General features: G+C 31.4%; 1 protein-coding gene across 3 annotated transcripts in view; it reads left to right on the forward strand.

Moving 5' to 3' along the window:
* The window catches only part of LOC111050932, a 204,077-nt gene that overhangs the window by 35,184 nt on the left and 145,591 nt on the right, over positions 1–23,302 (forward strand). For all 3 annotated transcript variants that reach the window (XM_039440771.1, XM_039440772.1, XM_039440773.1), the window contains one exon: positions 11,390–11,518. In XM_039440771.1, coding sequence (XP_039296705.1) covers positions 11,390–11,518 — 129 coding nt within the window. The remainder of the gene's footprint in view (positions 1–11,389; positions 11,519–23,302) is intronic.

A 23,302-nucleotide genomic window follows, 5' to 3' on the forward strand; every position in this document is an offset into this window, starting at 1 on the left:
ATTAAAGTCACCAGCAATAAGCAGTCGATCTCCAATCAAGTGGACATATCCTTCAATACAGTCAAAGTATTTTCCATAGCTCTCAGAATTGGCAGAGTTGAGGAAGTAAACAACATTAACATATGTAGGACCATCCCTATCAAATATTTTAATCATCAAGCTCTCAAAACTCCGACAATCGAAAGATGAGTTGATGTTGACACACTCTTCAGAACGGATTTGCTTACGAACCGCTATCAGAACTCCCCCTCCCCGACATGAGTCACTTCCGGGGCGATCCCGGCGATAGACAACATATCTTTCATCAAAGACCTCATTATCAGAAAAACCAGAATTCAGCCATGTTTCAGTCAACAAGATCAAGTCATACTAGAAGCAAGTAAAAATTGTAATAACACATGAGTTTTGGTCCTTAAACCTCTCACATTTTGATAATAAACGCTCAATTCCCTAGAAGCCATAGCAACTAATAATCAATTACAGCCCACCCCTAAACTCAACAAAAATTCCCAATCATCATGCAAATGATACACAAATATGTGCAAGTAATATAACCAATTGATTAAAGATTAAAAATGTTTAGAATTAGATAAAGAGTTCTGAATGTAAGCAAATGAGGATGAAAAGATAATTTAACAATAGAAAAATAGGAATTTAGAACTAATTAATTAATTAAAGAGCAATCACGAATACTCTCAAGATAAAAATGGAAGAGAAAAAGAAGCTGAAAAAAGAAAGGAGCTGATGATACGGAAGAATTAATTAATCCAAAGAGCAATAAGCAAATATTGATTTGAATAATGATAAAAAAATGTTTAGAATGAGTTGGAGTTGAGCAAATAAGGAAGAGAAGATGATTTTACAAAAGAAACTTATTAATTAATCCAAAGAGCAATAAGTGAATGCTCTCAAGATAAAATAACAGAGAAAAATCTGTATGAGATAGAAGAAAATATCCCACCCGGGACCACCAACAGCCCAAGCCTCCAACCACACAGCCTAACCCACAACAACTAAATCAGAAAAAAAACAATACGGTACAGAAAAAAAATGTGATTGATTTTCTGAAGGAGCATCGATGTTTAAAATTTTAACATCAAACACCAGTAATTTCTGTTGACAACGAACGGTTGTGATAATAGTCCAGATAATAATCATCATCATTTCCATAGTTTGACAGCCTACTTGGCATTACAAAATGAAGGAATGCTCATAGCACTGTCTCAACACAGCTCTTGATACATTAGCTAGGATAGAAACGCCTACATTAGGTTTAATTCAACACTGACAATAAAATATAATATTCTACTGGAGCAGTCGATAAAAAATAATAATAATGGATGAGAAAAAATATATATAGGCCATATGAGTGTGTTAGGTGGAAGCAAACTCTATCTAATCCATATAATACTCCATTGGACTCTTATCAGCCTATCAGCTATGAACTGCAGCCTATTTACTTATCAGCCTACTACCTCCGAAAAAGTATACCATGTTACTAATCTGACATTAATGTTCAATCCCGCTAGATGAAACAAAACAATATCCTACTTCGTAAGTATCTCGATTGATTGAATGAACTTAAAATTATCACTTATAGTAATTAAAAGTATTTATATAAATAGAAAGGTCGTTCGAATAGTCACAGCTCGAACGGAATATTCAATAAGCTGGTGGCTTAAACCATATAGGGAAACGAAATTTTATAATAAGTTTGATCCACGAAACACTATAACTTTTACAGTATATAAAAAATGGATAATAAAATTTCCAATACAAATAAGCACTTTGAGATACTATTTTAAATAATCATTCCATATGAACGGTATATTATTCATAGATAAAGTGATAACCATAGAGATTTCTGCCTAAACTGTAATGAACCACATTACAATCAGCGAGAATTTATATAGATTGATCCATTAAAAAAAAATAATAATTTAGACAAGGGTGACACTCTTAAATTCCTAAAATATATACATAATTATGATACAATCATAAATAAGTTTGAAAAAAAAATTTCTTCACTTCATTTATAAAAAAAAACCTAAGCACGGAACAAAGACTTTATCAATGTTATCATTAATATCCATTAATATGTTATCATTAAAGGATCCACTTCCATAGTGGCTAAATTCTGCTCCAGACAGAAGAAGATGCAATGGATCACCGCTGCGCGTCAAAAGAAAGGCATCAAAACAACCGATGTGTGCGACAAGCTGCCTCCTTCAAATGTCTATGTAAATGAGCTCCTCTTTCCCTACTACAAAGGACTACTAGGCAAAGCGAAAAATCTTAAAAAAGATAAAAAACTAGCCTATGTCTGGGTTCGTGACTGTAAAGTTTTCGTGAAAAAAACTGAAAGTTCTCGCACAAAAAGAATCATGAGCGATGAGGACTTAATAGTATTTCAGTAAAATGGGTGTTTATCAGTATTTTTACGAATATTAGCACAGTATTACATAAAATTAGTTTTCAGTAAAAATTTTCAATACTTCCATTAATATTCAAAATTTGCGCAGTAGGCTGGTTGTATTGATTTTTGATTTCTTAATTCGAAAATTTCCTTTTTTTATCACTTTTTTCTGCTTCTGAACGATTCTATTCTTACTTTTTCTCCACTTTCTTACCTTATCTTATTTTTTTCTGCTTCTCTGTTTAATAATTTTGATGATATTGATGATTCACTTATACATGGCAGCGTTAAAAATACAATTGAAATAGATGATTTCTTTTCATTCAATCCATTCATTTATAGCAGTCAGGCAAATAAACTTTTTCATGTATTTCATATGAATATTCGAGGCATTGGTAGGAACTTCGATGAATTCCTTTATTATATTAGCAACATTAGTACTAGATTTCATATTATTGTTTTAACAGAGACATGGCTAGATGATTCAGCTAGATTTAATTTTAATATTGATGGTTATACTCCTATTAATAAAAGTAATGTGTTTACAAAGTGTGATGGTTTATGTGTGTTTGTAAGTAATGAGATAAAGTTTGATAGGATAGATGTCAATATAGATTCAGTTAACTTGATAGCTATAAAGTTTGAACTTGATAATAAATTATATAGAGTACTAGCACTTTACAGATCACCGTCTCTAGATGTTAATGCTTTTCTTATCAGCCTCGACGCTTATCTTCGTACAGAGAGGTCTGATAATTATTCCACCATGATAATAGGCGACTTGAATATAAATATTATCAATAATGATTTTCAAAGTAACGAATATCTTAGTGTCTTGCAACTTAACGGTTACAAATCATTTATAAACAAAATAACACGTTCACATAATAATAGTAAAAGTTGCATTGATCATATATTTTTCAAATCTAAGTCAGTAGAGGAAAACGATGCGTTTGCAACCATTATAAAAACTGGTATAACTGATCATTATTGTATTTCTTTCCATTTAAAGCTCGGTTCCAACACTCATCACAACCCTCCAAAAAATAAAAATACGCTAACAAAAATTAACTATGAAGGGCTAATGGATGACTTAGATAAGGAAAACTGGAATTTCTTAGAAATGATCGATGGAAATAACATTGATGAAATGGTTGACGTTTTCATCGAAAAATTAGAATATAATCTCAATAAATACACACAAAAAATTGAGCTTCCGCATAGGAAAAGACCATTAAAAAAGTGGATTACACCAAGCATGGTATGTGCGATGAGAAAGCGTGATAGAATGGCCAGTAAACTTAAAAATCAACCTTTTAATGTAACTCTAAAAGAGCAATATATAGAAACTATAGAAATAACTTGAATACCTTGATCAGGAATGCTAAAATAGAATACTTTAATAACAAATTTCAATTGTGCAGGGGAAATACAAAGCAAACTTGGGAAAATATCAGAGAGATTCCAGAAATTAAGAGAAAGTCTGATACTGAATCAAACGTTGATGTTGGAAGTTTCAACGAGTTTTTTGTCAATGTAGGAGAAAAATATGCAGCCAACCTGCGACAGAACATACTTAATCAAGAAGTTCCAACACGTTTATCCAATCCTCCTGTAAATAGTTTTTATTTATATCCTACAAATTCTGTTGAGATCGGCCACATCATAAATACTTTGAATAACAATGCATCCCCAGGTTTAGATGGATTTACAGGCCACTTTCTGAAACAAATTGCTCCCTATATTGTTAGACCTTTGGAAATTATAATAAATAGTTGCTTCAGTCATGGATACTTTCCAAAACGCTTTAAAATTGCTAGAATTATACTAATACATAAATCGGGTGATAAATCAAATCCAGCGAATTGCAGGCCTATTATTTTATTAAGTATCCTGTCAAAAATAATGGAAAGACTTTTAAAAAAGAGATTGATGGACTATTTGAATAAGCAGGACATCATAGCAGCGAATCAGTTCGGATTCCAGCCAGGGAAATCAACTAAGGATGCTGTTATGTTGTTAGCAGATTTAGTTAACAGGAACTTCAATAAAGGATCCAAAACAGTTGCAATATTTCAAGATTTAGCTAAAGCTTTTGATACCATACCTCACTTAACTTTGATAAATAAGCTTGATGGCTGTGGAATACGTGGACTGGCTAAAAAATTAATTTTGAATTACCTGGAGGATAGAATGCAAATTATGACCTTAAACAATAGAACAGATAAACGCAAGCTGAAAAGCTATGGCCTACCTCAAGGTACAGTCTTATCTCCCTTATTGTTCCTAATCTATTTAAATGATCTCCTCAAATTGAATATTCCAAACACAACAAAAATATCTTTCGCTGATGACACAGCGTTAATATTCACAGGTGAGTCATGGAGGGAGGCATATGAGAATGCAAATAAAGGTTTAGCTCTGGCCAAGGCATGGTTTGATAATCACACTCTTACATTAAACTTGCTTAAAACTAAATTTATTGCTTTCTCCCCAACTTCGATCGGCGAGCCACCTCCTGATCTCTGTATTAGAATGCACAACCACAGAATCAATACCCCTATAGGTGAGACAAATTGTTTGTGTCAAAAAATAGAAAAAATAAATTCTATAAAATATTTAGGAGTAATGGTTGATTGCCACTTGAAGTGGAATTCTCATCTAGGGTATTTGATTTCCAAATTGAAATATCTGATATCGGTTTTCTACAAAATAAATTTATTGAATGATGTGAACATAATAAGAACCATCTATCATGCCTATGCTCATTCTTTGTTTCAGTATTGCATAGAGGTTTGGGGTGGTACTTTTGACTCCCATTTCAATAAAATTTTCGTTTTACAAAAACATATAATCAGGGCAGCCCTTGGGAAACCTAGACTTTACCCTAGTAAATGTCTCTTCATAGAATTTGGAGTTCATACACTGAGACAGGTTTTTGTTAAAAACATCATAATTCACATAAATAGAAATAGAGAATTATTAACCCTAAATACCAATCCCTATAACATTCGCCCTTCAGTAAACAATTTATTCAATACATCATTTAACAGATTAACAATAAATAAACATCAGTTCTCATTCTATGTAGAATTTTATGCCAATAGAGTCCCAAATCATTTTATAACTAGCAAACTTACAAAAAAGCTTCATATAGAAATTGATGAGTGGATCAAGAGAAATATTTATTTTCATCTCTGCTGATGATAAGCTGTTGTTTTCTTGGATGATAATGAAGATGTTCCTATTAGGTTGATGATTATTACGTTTTAGGATAGTTTTTTCTATTTTCTAATATTATGATGGTAATATTTGTCCTATTATATGTTGCTCTATTTTTGATGCATCGGAAGCCAAGTGCTTTTATCTCTTTGTTGTGATTGAATGCTTATTGTCCTAAAAATGTATTCTCATCTTTAGTTCATTCATTTATTTATTCAATTTGCCTTTTTAAGATTAATTTCGAAAAGACTAGTATCTCATGTTAACTTTTTTCTATGTCATGAGTGAATTCATCTTTATTCATTTAATCTTTCCATCTTTAAACTCAAATTAAATTGTCTAAAATTCAAAGCCTTACAAAACTCTTTTTTGTCTATAAATAAAAATTATCTCTTTTATTTTATCCTTCCATTTTAAGCTATTCATTTATAAATTTTTTTTTCTATTCTTCTGTTTTTTGTATTGAATCTATTGCTGTAAATGCTGAAAATAGAAAATGCTTTCCTTGTAAAATAGAACTCACTGCTGGCGCTCAAGTTGTACTTCTGCCGGCAGTGCCAAAAAAAGTTAATAAATAAGGTGCTATTATTAGGCCAAGATAGGCTTACAAGTATTTTTATTTGATAATATTAAAAGTTGTATTGAGTCAAATTTTATATATATTGTTTTTTGCACTTTGTTGCTTCAGTCTGCATAAGAATTTTGTATTTGTAATTTGTTTTTTGGCAATAAATAAATTCAAAAAAATTCAAATTCAATTCAATATTGTATTCGTTAAGCAAAGAGCAAAATTACTATCAACAAGTACAAAGAGACAAAAATGTTTTCAAAAATAATCAAGAACAGATAAACTAATGGAAGAATTCGAGTGTGGAGTCATTTAATAATATAATTATATATTCAATATGGAGTCATTTTGAAAGTGATATCCCACCAACTGTAACTAAATCTTCATGTCAGCTGGCTTATTTCATATTCTTTAGATTTAGAATTATTTCAAAATGAAATTATAGGTGGGTTATAATGTTCTGCATGTGTTATGTTCAATATCATACCACCTATTTATTCAATGAATAACTAGTAGTTCGGTGAACAGTAGACCTTGCGCTCAGTAAGTTACATTGACCTGTTGTCATGTTTTCTCTGAAATTATTTAATATTTTATCAATTTAAAATGTCTGGGAAAAATCCTATATAAACATAGAGCTTTCTGTCCTATCGTACCGTGACGTGTCTTCCTGGAATGTGAGTGTGAGCGCTGTTATCAGGTCTGGCTGCAACTGTCCACAATGTTGATGGAAAGATACATTTTCAAGATGTTCAATATTTTTGAATAGGTAGTATTATAGCATAGCCATCTCTAATATAAGGCCGCGGCCTACGATATTGTAATGTCGCAGTGTAGGCCTACAATCTAATACATGATTGGTGAGAAAGATTTAAAAAATTCCAGCTGAACTTTTCCATCAATCATGTATTAGATTGTAGGCCTACACTGCAACGTTGCAACATCGTAAGCCGCGGCCTTGTTGAAGGAGCAAAGTGAGGTCTAAGATTCGAGTCGCTGGATTGGCATTCCTCTTAATGTTTGAATGTTTAATTGTTCAAATGTTAAAATGTTTGAATGTTCAAATGTATAATGTTCAAATGTTTAAATGTTTGAATGTTCAAATGTATAATATTCAAATGTTTAAATATTAGAAGTTTAAATGTTCAAATGTTTAAATGTTTAAATGTTTGAATGTTTGAATGTTTGAATGTTTAAATGTTTGAATGTTTAAATGTTTAAATGATTAAATGTTTAAATGTTTAAATGTTTAAATGTTTAAATGTTTAAATGTTTAAATGTTTAAATGTTTGAATGTTTAAATGTTTAAATGTTTAAATGTTTGAATGTTTAAATGTTTAAATGTTTAAATGTTTAAATGTTTCAATGTTTAAATGTTTAAATGTTTAATGTTTAAATGTTTAAATGTTTAATGTTTAAATGTTTAAATGTTTAAATGTTTAAATGTTTAAATGTTTAAATGTTTAAATGTTTAAATGTTTAAATGTTTAAATGTTTAAATGTTTAAATGTTTAAATGTTTAAATTTTCAAAAGTTTGAATGACGAAATGTGGTAATGAATTTTCATGAAATTTGACAGGTATGTTCCTTTTTGAATTGTGCATCGACATATTTACAAGGTTTTTGTAAATTTTGCGTTTGAAGGATAATATAAAAGAAAAAATGAAGCCTCTTTCATATTTCAATATTGAAGTAAAAATAACACTATAGAATTATTCATCATAAATCAGATGTCGAGTTGATTATAAATTGCATGCCATGATGCATGCAACTCAATATTAATGTAACTTGGTAAAAAATCAACAGCTGTGTAGACCATAAATTGCATGCCTCATTGCATGCCACATTGAATGTAATTTTATGCACTATTAAATAGGTTTTCTTGCACTAAATTTCGGAAATCATTATAGGTTTGGGACGTCATACAGTTGAAAATGTTTTTATTCTATTGTTAAAATTTTTGTTGATTATTTGTTATTATTTTCCTCAATTCTTATAAATTTCGAGATTTAATCGATTTGTAAGGCCATAAGCTGAATAATAATAAATAATAAATTTTTAATTCCCAATTTGTTTTTTTTCTACTATTCCCATAAGTATTTGAAGTCTTTGTATTTTTCATTTTTGAATTAGGTGGTATTTTTGTTGTTTGTATTATTTATTATTGCATAAGTTTGTATCATTCTTTTTTTCATTTCTATCTGTACAATTTTGTATTATTATTTTTTTTTTTTTTGTTAAGGAGACTCAACTTTTGTTTGATGACTAACTGTGTGAGAATAATATATTCTGCGAGTGTAAAATGTAGTGTAGCAATTGCTAGACACTAGATTCAGTGATCTTGAATTATTACCTGTGTTGAAGACAGTAGTATAAAGAATCAGACAGGTTGAGCAAGGAACTTGATGCATATAATTTGTGGGATTGCGCCACTAATAAATTCTAAAAGTCTAGGATAGGTTCGATAAACCAAATGCTGTTCAGAAGATACTTCGAGGACAGAATCTTTTCAAGTTTCAGGCTCTATTGTGTGATTTTTACACTGCAGCTTAGATCTTTTCCTTTATCCAGATTGGATTAATTATTTCAATGATCATGTTTGATTGGTGCTTAACAAGTACAAACTTGTCAAAGATAAAATCTGAAGGGCTGAAGAAATAATCGAACTCAGGAAATAGAATATTAAATTTGAAATATAATGAGCAATAATGATAATTGATGAACAATGCAGTTTCAAGATTTGATAAACAGGTTTTGAATAATTCAATGTCAACAGAATTAATTGAATTTGTGCTATGATGTTGGGCTATCATGTACATTATTCTTACAAAGTTTAAAAACACTTACGGATAAATTAAAATTCTAAATGATTTAACGAAAAATATTACAGTATTTGAGATTTGATCAGGGTCATGGTTCAGGCAAATAAGGACAGTTGAACGACCACAAAAATTTTCAATTTATTATAATTCAGTACACTTATATTATTAGCGCTTTTGACATGGCCATCAATAATTAGCAAAGTAAAATTGAAGTAATTTCTGTACTTTTTCGAGCAAAGGGTGGGGCCCCATAGAATAAATAGAGAACTCACGTGATCCTTCTTAGCGTAGTGGTTTCTTTAAATTAATTTATAATTGATGGCTCATCCAAACTTAGGTCTTCAGCACGTGGGGGTTTTAGAGATTAATTATTTCCTTCATGAATCAAAAAATGAATAATAAAATTTAGATTTATGGAAGCAATCAATTGATAGAATAATTTTACAAATATAACAAATAATATCACCTTGAGTATAGGCTAACAATTAAAATACATAAATTGAATAAACAAGAATCTCACTAGAAAATGGTAACTTTTTAGAACAAGGTCTTCACAATGGAGGCATTAGTAAGGAAGTAGTGTCTCTCCTCCAAACTTTTGGCTGAGCAGTTCCGTCTTACTTAATTTGCAAAGAAATTCTGCCATTGGTAGAACTAGTATGACGTATTTATTATGTCAGAGATGAGTAAGAGGATAGTTCCTGCTTTACAATGAATAAACTTAAATTATCTGTTTTCTATTAGTAAATGAATTTCCTTCATATTTCTCCTTATTTGACATACAATGTGTTACCGCATGTGATAAGACTCTTCTAGTTGCTGATAACAAAAATAGAATATCATGTTTGAATATCATCCCTTTTTGGTGTTATTTTTCTGACCTATGATTGGCTTGAACGGGTTACAGAGATTTTTACATCAGTCCATGCGGTCGATTCTATAATAATTGGTATGTAATATCAATATTTCATACAAGGGATTCTTATTACAATCACAAATAACAAAAAATGAATATTCATTTTCTCACTATAGTGATAACGCTTGTATCATGATCCTGCTCGCTTTTATAATATTTAACATGTTGTACATTCCCATTGATAAATTATTTCAACAATAATAAATATATTTTTTATTTTGAAACTCTCATCCTTTTCACAATAATTATTGGTTCTAGGAGAAATTATATTATCGTTTCGAAACATAAGGTCAGTATTACAAATAATTCATTTTAACTAATTTCTTGACTGCATTCAAAACAGCTGTTCACTAACGTAAACAAAGTTGTAACCTCCAAATATGATGGTTGACTATAAACAATTTACAAATTATTTGCACTAAATTATAATTTAAAATAAATAATTCTTACAAAAAATATTCCATATAGAAAGGTACTCTTATCTCAGTCCCAGATGTTGATAAGTATAATCTCTATTGCTATAGTGAGGTCCACATTATAATGGCAGTTGATGAAGATAGAAGAATAACGATGCCGATTCCCCCCATTAATTAATTATATTTCTACACTGTCAAAAACATAATTGGCATTGTTGTGGACCTAGAAAAGGATAGAACCACCGGCTCAAAATTCGAAAAGGAACATATCTGTCAAATTTAATAAGAATCTATTGCTGCACTTTGCAGTAAATTCAGAACTTGAAAACATAAATATAAACAAAAATATAAAATATATAAACATAAAGAGAAATGCATAACCGTCAACTTGGACCTCACTTCGCTCGGTCAATGATATTTTGAATTCTTCTCTTGTGTTAAACTCCACATTTTTGTTTGATCACAAAACCACATTATGTCCAAATTGGAATATTCAAGATCTCGAAATAATACATTGACTATGATACAAAAACTTGCAAAGATGAATTATTATCAATGTAATATAGACACAGAAACATGATCATACAAAATCATAGCAGTGATTGTGGGAAATTCTACAAAGGCCAGACTGTGAGGAATTTCCAAATAAGAACTCCAATTTCCAAAAGAACTTATTTTGGTCACTGAGATAAAAGAATAGTTCCATACAAATACCATCCTTTGTCAATCACCTTCCAAATCTATATCATAATTATTACTTAATTATGGACCATAGTATTATATCAATATTGAATTTTGGACATGATAGTGGGAAATTGAACACAAAAAATAATTCCAAATAATATTTGCACTTGAAGTTGAATACATGTAATAATTATGTTAAACATTACTCACACTGGAAATAATAAATCAATATTCGAATGAAATGTGAAACATGATATCTGGATTTTAATAATCATCCATCTGAATACTATTCAATTTCAATTCAAATTCCCATAATTTTGATAACCAATACTATCTTGTTTTCAGGGGGAATTTTAGAAACCAACTCCATGATGAAATTCTCCAATTCTCTGCTAAGAGTAGGGAATCTGGATATACTTATCAAGTTGAGACAGAGTTCAATTTCAGGATTGATAACAGAGGTGGTGAAATTGTGTGAGTAAGACTATGCAAAAAGTGTTTTATGTTTTTGTCTGAATGGAATAAGTTGAGACCAGTACCCCGTTTAAGCCTTTTGAACTTTACATAAATCAAAATCAAGAGTTCTACTTATGCTTGGCATTTGGAGAAGAATCAAATCCCAAAATCTTTTGATCAATTTCCAACCATGGAATGACACACAATTCCACTGTATCTGGCTATTCTGTAGGCTGTGGGGTCAAGTCTCAGCTTTTTTTGAATCAATAAGAGTAGGAGTGGGAATGTACTGTTCGTGATCATCCTAGTTTGGGTGCTTAGTTACAGTATCAACGAAATATTATCCTGTTAACTGGAACAAAGCAGATAGATCTCTATCTTAAGAAGGATACAAGTCTATGACGTTCTAAAAGTTGTTAGAAGTATATGGTTTACGGACGGAGCAGTACACATTACAGGTCGCACGCCCACACCCGCTTATGCTTTGCCGACGCTCTGCTGACGCATGCCAGCCGCCCCTTTCTTTACGTCACGGCGGGCAAGCCGCGTTTCATTCCCACTTCAAAAACCTAAAACTAGTAAAAATGGTGATAGAGAAATATTGTGATTTCAAATTCACATTCAGCGCCTCAAAATTAGTAAAGTGGCCTCGCGGCTATCGAAAATAATCAAAATAATTGAAGAAGTTATGGTACTATTGGATATCAAGACATTCTATAAATTATACCCTAGTGGAAGAGATCCATAGAAATCGATAGAAAAACTCTATTGATATCAATATATGCTCATGGATATCAATACGGGCTCATGGATATCAATAGAAATCCATGGATACCAATAGAAATCACGTTAAATACAGTCAATGAACTTATATTGATATCACTACAAGTTTTGTGATATCAATAGAAGTTCATGGATACCAATAGAAATCATGGTAAATACAGTCAATGAACTTATATTGATATCACTGCAAGTTTAGTGATATCAATAGAAGCTCATGGATATCAATAGAAATCCATTGATACCAATAGAAATCACGGTAAATACAGTCAATGAACTCATATTGATATCACTACAAGTTTAGTGATATCAATAGGAGTCCATGGATTGCGGTAATTTTAAATGCAGTTTAAAACTGAATAATTTTGGCAGATTTTCAATTTTCCCGGAACAATGTATTCTTGATGACTGATTCGGGTGTAGAAGTTAATTTCCAGCACTTTTTGTCTCTTGCAAAAATCGTCTACAATGCACCGTTAACGATTTATAGACCTTTTGCGGTAATTTTAAATGCAGTTAAAAACTTTGAATATTTTTGGCAGATTTTTAATTTTCCCGGAACAATGTATTTTTGATGAGTGATTCGGGTGTAGAAGTGAATTTCCAGAACATTTTGTCCTCTGCGAAAATCCTGTCAGACGTGCCGTTAACGTGGTACTGACGTTTAAATTTTTAAAAAATTTGTATTTGATCATGGAAAATTCTAAAAAAATAATGTACGATTCTGTTCATATTCTCAATCTTATCCTAGAATTTCAAATGATTCTATCCAAAATTGGAAAAGTTATACCACTTTTTCAAATTATATCAAAGTTTATGGGGAAAATCGTGCAGCATCTGAACTATAAACACTTGAACTTCGAATGATTCAATTCAAATAATAACTACTTCTACTATTTATCGATCCCAACATTATTTCAGTGTCAAGCACAAATGTCCCCCCATGAATATCATTAACCCGCACCTGGAATAACAATTTTTTCAATAAGATTGTCAATATCATTAATTTTGAAATTCCCACCATCCATAGGTCTACTATGGTATCGAATTAAATATCAATATATTTTCATACTATGAGATAAACGTATCAAAGTTTCAACAATCGATATATCAAACAAACAAATTCCAACTTTTTTCTGGGGCAAACTGGTTTTATTGCATCAAACAATGTAGAAATTAGGACAGTATTCCACTCTTACTTATTTAAAATTTGTAATTTGAATAATGCATTCCCAAACAAGTTTAAAAATATATAATTATAAATAATCGAATATCGATGATATATCAATATTTTCATAGTAGGTTTATCAATAGTGGGTTTATTGATAATGGGAAGGCGGTTGTTGGTCAATGCAGAGGGAATGGGCCGACCCGAATGGCTTCGGGTTCAGCATTGTAACATTTAGATTGTAACAGTTTTTTTGGTGTCTGTTGTTTTGTGATTTTTGTGAAAGATCAGGTTTAAGGTAAGTCAAGTGATTTTGTTTTTATTGATGTACTGTATAATGGAAGAATACTTTTATTATAGTATTAGATACTTAGACAATATTTATTCAAATGATAAACTTATTGAAAGACTAGGCACATAACCTGAAAGCCTCATAACATAGCCTAAATGAATTATTTATGGCATAATTTTAATAATAATAAATACTCAATACTCCAAGAAAAGTAAGTGTTTTTTTCAATTATTATAAGTAGCACAGTGTCTGAACTACAACAAAGTTTTTGTATAGAATATAGTGTCTTGTCATAGAAAGCAACATCAATTTCAAAAATATCTTTTCCTACAGATACCTTGAAAAGTGACCATTTGTGCACTGATTGCAGGCCGCAATGAATCACTTTTCCGCACTAGTGCGCAAAGTGAGTACTTTGCGTACTCCAGATTTTCAACATGACAACGCAAAATAGTTAGTAGGTTATATGGAGCAACAGTGCAGCAAAATCCAAATTAAGTTGGTAAGAGTGAGTGGGCTGCTATAGTGAGCAGAGGTGCAATGAAGCACAACAAGCAAATTATTAAGTAGATATTATTATAACCAAGGACAACGAGGACTTTAGGATTTTAGGATTAAGGTTTTTATCAATAATAAAATTACACAGAAAAATATTTTATGCTTTTCAGGCAATTTTACCCATAATTACCCACTTTTCATATTCAATGGAAACTGTAGGAAAAATGTGATGTGCAATACGTGCGCAAAGTTCCTCTGCTGCACTCAACAAACCATTCCGCCCTTGTAAACGTTTCTTTCGGTGCAGCAAATTGTCACTTTGCGCACTAGTTGCATAAATAAGTATACTGGCCTAAATAATTCATGTCACCACATAGGTAGGCTACTAGCCTAATCTACACTCATCTTAATATAATGAACTTAATAGCAATATATGACTGTGGATAGATAGATTAGTTGACTAATGGCTAGATAAATTTTAATGGAATAGTGAGCATTATTATAAAATATTTTTTCCTCCACCTTCTCTCTAAAGTACTTACTTTACTCCCTGAAACCTAATACTAAAGTGTCACTTTTTCGCTCTCGGTAGTAAAAAACAGAAAAACTCCCTAGGGAGTAAAAGTGACTCCATTTAAATAACATGGGGAGCATCTCTATTTTGAAACTTACATTGTTATAGGTTAGAAGGTCTAAGCTCAGATGAGAAAGCATAATAGAGGTGTCTGTCATTGAGTCAACTGAATTCAATACCATAACCAGAAATTTGATTAACTCATGAAATATATGTTTGTATGATAATTATTATATTCTCAATATTAGTAGATGATAAAAATTTATACAATTTTTAAAATATTTTATTCTATTCAAAATACCAGCCAACAAATATTTTTGATTTGCAATTCAAATCTGAACCGCGTGATCTGGAGTCAGCCATTTTTGGTAGCTGCTCAGCTGATATTTGTTACAACTTTTGCCGAATGCCAATAGATAGCGCAATCGGCAGTGCCAATCAGATGACCGGTTTTTAGGTTTTAGATTTAGGTTATGTTGTTAGGAATCATTGTCACCAATACGTAAGTTATTAGAATGATTTTATTTGCAGTTTCTATAAAAAAATGTAGATGGATGAAAAATGTTGTGTACATCACGAGCAAAAAATACTTTTTCTCCCTCAGGAAAATTGCTGCCCTCGGCTTTGCCTCGGGCTTCAAACTTTTTCCCACAAGGAGAAAAAGTCGTACTTTTCACTCTAGATATACTAATAACTATTATTTTATACTTCAAATAATTTTGAATAGTTTATTTGAATTGATGTAGCCTAGTAGATATCATTCAATTGCTTTCTATTGGAATTTATTCAGTTGTTTGCTGGTGCGGCAGGCTTTATTTAGACTTTTTCAACAAGCAAGTGATTCATCTATTTATATTAATAGCTTTATTTCTTATTCCAATTTAGAAAAACTATAGTTGTAGTCCTCTCATTTTAGCACTATATATTTTATATAATAAGAGAGAGAGAGACTGTGTGTTTGCAACATGTGTGTTTTTTTCAATTTTCCAGTCAAGAAATATTGTTTGAAATATGTTCAATTATAAGTAAACTTTTGTTCCATTTCTGATAGGAGCTGTGGTGATAAAATTCTCCAACACAATAGAAAAAGACATGGAAGCAGTAATCAAAGACTGGCTGAAGTGTTCAAAAATTCGGTTTACCAGCAAAGAGAAATCTAAGTAAGTCTCAATTTTGATTATTTTGAAACAGAATATAAAGTCAAACAATTTTTTCTATGGGTGATGCCCACATGAGCTCTAGGCTTGTGCTAATCATTTATAGTTGATAATTAATTATACAGGGTGAGTCATATGTATGGGAACCTTTCAATAAATTAGAGACTGTTGTAGATATAATACTGTAACTTTCAGGATATGTTACTGGTCAAATACTCTAACTTTTGACATACAACTGAATTTCAACCCCTTCATAAGGGGTTGACTAGGTTCAGAATGTATAATATGGTGACTTAAGAGTTGTAACTCGAATATTTTTAATGTAAACGCCCATTGTGTGGTGCATTATTTCAAAGGGCTTTTTTAAATGTACTATGAAACTTGAATCCAAAACTGTGACTGATTGAAGTTATAGTTTGTAAAGAAATGAGGGGTTGTAATTCGAATATTTTTAATGTAAACACCCATTGTGTGATACATAATTATAAAGGCATTTTTAAAACTAGAAAGATGACATCAATAAAAATCTTCTATGATACTTTTATCCAAAATGGCGGCTGATTGAATTACATCAATTATTTCTTTAAAAACTAAAACTTCAATCAGCTGCCATTTTGGATAAAAGTATCATAGACATTTTTATTGATGTCATCTTTCTCGTTTTGAGAAGGCTTTCAAGATGATGTATCACACAATGGGTATTTACATTCAACATTTTTGAGTTACAACCCCCAAGTCATCGGCCCCTTATGAGAGGTTGAAATTCAGTTGTATGTCAAAAGGTGGAGTATTCGACCAATAACTTATCCTAAAAGTTACAGTATTATATCTACAACAGTCTCCAACTTATTGAAGGGTTGAAGACTGTGATGTTTCGAAAATAAATTCAATTTTAATATAAATTATTGTTGTTTCTTCATTTTATTAAAGCAAAAATCTCCCTATTGGCCATCCATACATTTATGGTTTTTTCCCAATGGGTGATGCAAGGCTATAGTGAAGTCCACGTTATGATGGCAGAGTAGGAAGAGAGGAAAAAAGGGTTGCCAGAACTCAGCCTTGCCACCTAAACAGCTGATACTGGTATATCTGATCAATTTAACTGTTCATTATTGTTGAAAATAGTTAATCATATCTTATTTGTCAAGAAAATATATTTTTTAAAGATGTGATTATAAATTTTTATGATTGAGATTAAATATTTTGTCAATTAGTTGAATTTCTACATTGTTGATAAACAATGTGGCAGCAACGCAATTGCGTGAAAGAGATAGCGCCATCTGCTTTGTTGAACGATAGACAAGGATAGCAACACCATTGCAAATCACACACTGCCATTATAACGTGGACCTCACTATAATACAAGCAAATGGCTGATACAAAGTCAAAAAGCTGAAAAAAGAAGCTTACATGAAAAATATTCGAAATTTGTCAGTTGTTGAATGATCAAAATGAGCTTTCTTTTTGTAATTATAGTGTCCAGCTGTTAGATTGCATATATCACCTACTAGGAAAAATCCATTTGTCTGAATAGGACTTGATGGTTCAATTTAATTTTTACTCTGTTTTGTGTAAAATTATTGTAAAGTTAGGGTAGAGAATTTACTCCTCATTGTATTGTGGTTAATCAAAAGTTTTATAAGATTTATAGATTTTTAATGTAAAAATAAAGAATTGAAAAGGTTATTTATTTAGAAATAAAATCCTTATTTTCTAATTTTTCAAGATTTTATACTTTGAACTGTTATTTGTTCTAGAAATGTTCAAACACCGGATCCTGGAGGAAAATCTGAATGCTTCAAAAATTGAGATTGAATTAAGGTACAGTAACATAAACCGGTATGTAGCTCAAAAAATTGCTACTTCGAACAGGAAGAGAATAAAGTAATCTGGAGCACCACAATAAGGACCTTTCTTCATAGATAAATGACATGCATATGAGTTATTTTAATAAACAACTTTTCACATTATTTATGTCTTAACTATTTACATTCCTTAATTTTTCATCAATATGTCAATAGACATCTATTCACTGAATCCAATTTACTTATATTGATTATAGGTAATTAAACAGGTATACTCCCTTGTCTGATGCTAGTCGCAGCTGGGTTAGAATATTATAATCCTTGCAAATGTTATCTTCATCTTAAGCTGCTCTCCTAGATTTAAAAGAGGATTTTTTCTATAAAGGGGGCAGGCTGCTTATAGATGGCTATTGATCTGTATTGATATCAATACAGCTGGCTATGTATTGATATCCATGGCTACCTATTGATGTGTATCGATATCATTAGGTATTTGGGTCAATGCACATCAATACATATCCATGGAAATGTATTGATGTGTATTGATATCAATACAGCTGGTTATGTATTGATATCCATGGATATGTATTGATTTGTATTGATATCAATAGGTATTTGGGCCAATACACATCAATACATATCCATGGAAATGTATTGATATGTATTGATATCAATACAGCTGGTTATGTATTGATATCCATGGATATGCATTGATTTGTATTGATATCAATAGGTATTTGGGCCAATACACATCAATACATATCCATGGATACCTATTGATGTGTATTGGCCCAAATACCTATTGATATCAATACATTTTTTTTTATTGATCTCTATTGATCACTTCCACTAGGGTATACAGTTCTCAATATTCTTCGAATTTTTTTTCAAAGTCCCAATGAAAAAAATGTCCTATGCTTTGGAGTTAATCGCTTAATACAATAACATACTTTGTTATTGCATTGAGGTGGAAGTAACAGTAATATTGCATTGAGGTGAAAGTAATTTGTACTATTATTACAGTACTTGATCAATAACATCTTGCTCTGAATTAAATCCTAAGAACTATTATTCAATAATAATAGTAGAGGTCTGAGTAGTTTCTTATGACTTTTTATGTTCTCATTGATAGTTGACTTCATTCATACCCTACTTTGTATTTCTATTTCCTCTGATTATTATTATGAAATATAGGAGTTTCGATCTAATTGGAACAATAGATCTTTTGAAAGAATATATACGGTAAATACAAACCTACGAATGTCGGCTAGATTGATGTTTGCATTGAAATCCAACAATTCTTGGTAATGCATGCTTCATTCAAAATAAGTTTATTCTCAGTCAGTTTGTCACGATTGTGTGTCATAGTTGTGCATGTGCTAAATTTGTGTGAGTACTGTACAGTATTCTTGTACCACAAGAATACTTTTTTGGTTGTTGAATCAATTTATTACCAAAGTACACTGCTCTATATGCTCACCTGAATGCTCACCTCTCAATGCTCACCTCAATTTCTGAGTTCGGGAGGAAGAACTAAATGAGGAAGGTTCTTTTCATCCAGATCATACATAACCTTTGGGCAACATAAACATTCTTCCAATATTTTTGGAGAGAAATAGTACAGACTCAGACTAGTTTTTCCTCCAATGTCATAACTATATTATTATGATTGGGTAGGTGAAGTTTCTACTTAACAACATATAATACTTAAGTATTCTTCTTTCTCTTTCTCTACTATTCTTCTTTCTCTTTCTCTAGTATTAGTAGTGTCGAGAAAAAGGACTTGGCTCTCGAAACCGGACTCACCTATGTTCAGGGAATATTGTAGTGATCATGAAATATTTGAGATTCACTACTTCAAATTGAAATGAAATACAATTAGACATAGTTTTTAAATATTGTAAGGAATTTGATATATATGCTTATTTATGAAATTCTGATTAAATACTATAAGTAAAAACTTAGAATATCAATACTGGTTAGAGGGATAGTGTTTAGAAATTTACAAAATTCCCAAGTTAGCTACCTATTTAACAACTACCTATTCTTTTATTTAACACAAAGCATGTACAGTACAATTTCACATCCACAAACATAGTGCGGTGCCTCAGTCTGTGCTTCGCAATTAGTGAAGACAGAGCTCTCAGAATGGAATCTGACATTTCTAGAATCGTATTCTAAAATGGATTTTAATGTAGATACTGAAGTTTTAATAAGTGCAGTCCAGAAGCATCCTGTGGTTTAGGACACCTCTTCAGAAACGTACCACCACCGTTTCAGGACAGTGAGTATATGAATAATGGAACAAATAGCCTGAACATATTCAATATGGTTTATAATTTGCTATGTTGTCAGCTCAATGTTTTCAGTTTTTAGGTGTTTGTTGTCAGCAGTCAGCACTATTGTAGAGCTATCCAGCACAATTGTCTAGCTCTTTGAAGTAGTGATCTTTGACATCAAAGTAACAAGAATAAATGAATATTCAGCACAGAATTCAAAGTAATGTCTATGATTGTTCTGCCGGATCTTGGAATTATTGGTGATCTTTCATCTCATGCTATATTCTGGAGGCAAATAGAATACTTCTTCTATGAATGCTGTGTATATAAAGTTAATGTACTGTATATATGCTGTGAATTAATAAAATTAATATAGAATTGGAATAGTACCATTTCTCAAACAAACAATAACGTTCTTTGAATGATTATAGAACATAGAATTATTGAAAATTTGAAGCACTATACATTCCGGGACTTTTTCTATCCCGTCTGCAGGTACAAATTTGAAATAAATAAACATCAATATTGACTGATTCAAGATTATTAAAACAATGTTCATTAATTTGTTGATTATGAAAACATAACATAAGGTTTTTAATGTTATGATGTTCATATTATAATGTTTAAGTCAACACTGATGTTCATTTATTTGGAAATTTCACCTGGAGGTGAGAGTAAGTCCTGGAGTTTATAGTGCGTTCAATTGACAAAATTGACCATTTAAAAATGGTTCTATAATGCTAGAGGTTTATTGTATTTTAAAAAGAAGTAAAAGGTCTTTTTGAAAAAGCTGTACTATTTGCTCTTCATTTGTATTATCTCTATTATTAGTTATCAACCAATTAATTTATCTATTACTGCCGATGAATAATTGATCCCTCCAATAATATTGATTTTTATAATTGCTCTGACATCTGGTATGAGGTACAAAAAACTTTGAAAATTGGAAATCAGAACTTTTATGTCACGATTAATGACCAAGTTGCCCAAGCCGCAAAAATTGCTGAGTACTAATAATTGACGTCGCTCGACAGTGAGACGCTGTCGATATGCACAAGTGTGCACTGAACTGAAATTGGCTGCCGGCAGAGAGTCGCTCTACTCGTAAAAACGCAACTGGCTAGCGTTGCAAATGTGCATCGAGCCTTATACTACTTGATCGTTAAAAGCTCTTAAAAATATGTGATGCCATATTTGACATACACATATAATATATACCCCACGTTGGTTGTGACATTTTATGTGATTGAGCCCCTTTTGGTACACATATGCCCAGCTGGCTATAATTGTTGGAGCAAATGAGACCAGAGAGTTTTCATGTTCACTCCTGCTAAAATATAAATATCATAGTGTTCTTGCCAGCTCTTCAAAGAGCTTATATAAAATTCTGCTATCATATGCTGCAATCTGCTGCCACTTTGTCAGTCTGCACTTCTCACCTTTGCTCTGGATGATCCCGCAATTATATATGCTGAAATGATAGATAAATATAAAGAATCTGAATATTGTGCAAGACATAAAGCATCGACTCCAAACCAACTTGTCAACATCTGACAAGGGGGTCAGCAATGTGAGATAATATCGAGCAGGATCAAAGGTGACTCTCAATTAGAATTTTTAATAGTTTCTATTTAATTCATACTGCTGCTCCAACTTAGCACTATGACCTTGTGTTTCAATCAATTTAAAATCGGTTATGATGCTGAACAATTCAGATGAATCTTGAGAATATAATATTTCTGAAGATTTAATAATCAATGCTGTATATTGCTGATTTGTCCAACACATTCGGTGAAGAATATAGTTGGATGATATCTTTACTATTACATTGATAATGAAATAATATGCTAATAACAGATTGATCATGCATGAAGACAGGGTGATAGATAAAAAGGTACACCATTCAATAAACAAACTCATATATTACATAGATAATTCAATGAGAGATGATACAACATAAAACAATAACTATAAAGCAATATGAGAGAAAAAAAAACGGAGATATCCCAGTTGTAGCTCAGTTAAATTTTGTTAGGCTTGTTTGTATCAAATAATAAGTCTTATATCTCATCAATAGCATATAGTATATGAGCTCAATTTCTTGACTTGCTTCCGCTTGTCAAATAAATCTATAATTCTACATTTTTCTAATATATATTTTTTATATTAAAATATTCATGAATCTCAGGGCTTGAGTTCGGCATACAGTGAAACTTAGATGGAATGAACAATTTTTGAAATTATTAGAGCCTTCTTATAGTTGCCTCAATGCAATAACAATTATTGTAAAAATTAAGATTTGAGCCTATAGAATGAATCAAATGATTCTATAATAATAGTTCTTCAGCTACCTAATTCCTCAATTCTCATTCAAGTTCTCAGTAAGACTTTCCCTCATTTCAATTAAATGCACAAATGATTAATTATTAAGCTTGATTTTATGAACATAACTTTTTGACGAGCTACCTCTATTATGTTCATAAATTCGAAGTAGAGAGGGCCCTCTCTAGTTGAAAGTCATGTGTCACGATTTTCCCGAATTTGCAGATATAGCATGGTTTCCGCACCATGTGTCCCATGCCTTATTAGTCTGGACAGTGTTGTTGGTCTGTTTCTCTGTAGTAGCTCTGCAGAGTGAAACTGCTTGGTCTGAACAAAGCTTCAACTTTCAAGACGTGCAAATCTGTAGACTGTAGTATGCTCTGATCTATATTTTCTGTCCGATGTGACAATATTCATGGTTCCAATTGTGTATGATGAGGATTATGCGAATTATCATGAGAAGTCAGTCCTGTATAACATTTCATTTCGCTGCTTTGCTTTTCTGTGTTGTGTTGTGTCGACTTTGTAAGTGTGTGCATAGAAGTTATAGTACTAAGAAAATCAACGATTTTCCTGGAGCATCAGTCTGGTTCATAACCTTATAAGGCAAGGAATTTGTGTCCAATTGATTATCAATCATGCCTTATTTGGTTAGGAATTTGGGAAATAGTTGTCACTTGGTGGGAGAATGTATCTTAAATTGTGGTTGTACCGTTCCTTGCTATTGGCAGAAATTGGGATGAATATTTTCAATAAAATAGTAACTGCCAATCAAAGTTAACATTGGTTAGGTTCCTATCTAGTGAGGCCGTTTACAGCTGTCCATGGCAAGATGAGAGAAGTGAAGTGCATTCATTCCTCTGTTGTAAGTAGTACAAAATGTAGTCAGAGTATTTTGTGTTAATCATGGCTTTTATGCCAGCTTCA

The sequence above is a fragment of the Nilaparvata lugens genome, chromosome 14 (assembly GCF_014356525.2).
Source record: "Nilaparvata lugens isolate BPH chromosome 14, ASM1435652v1, whole genome shotgun sequence".
NCBI classification, from domain to species: Eukaryota; Metazoa; Arthropoda; class Insecta; order Hemiptera; family Delphacidae; genus Nilaparvata; species Nilaparvata lugens.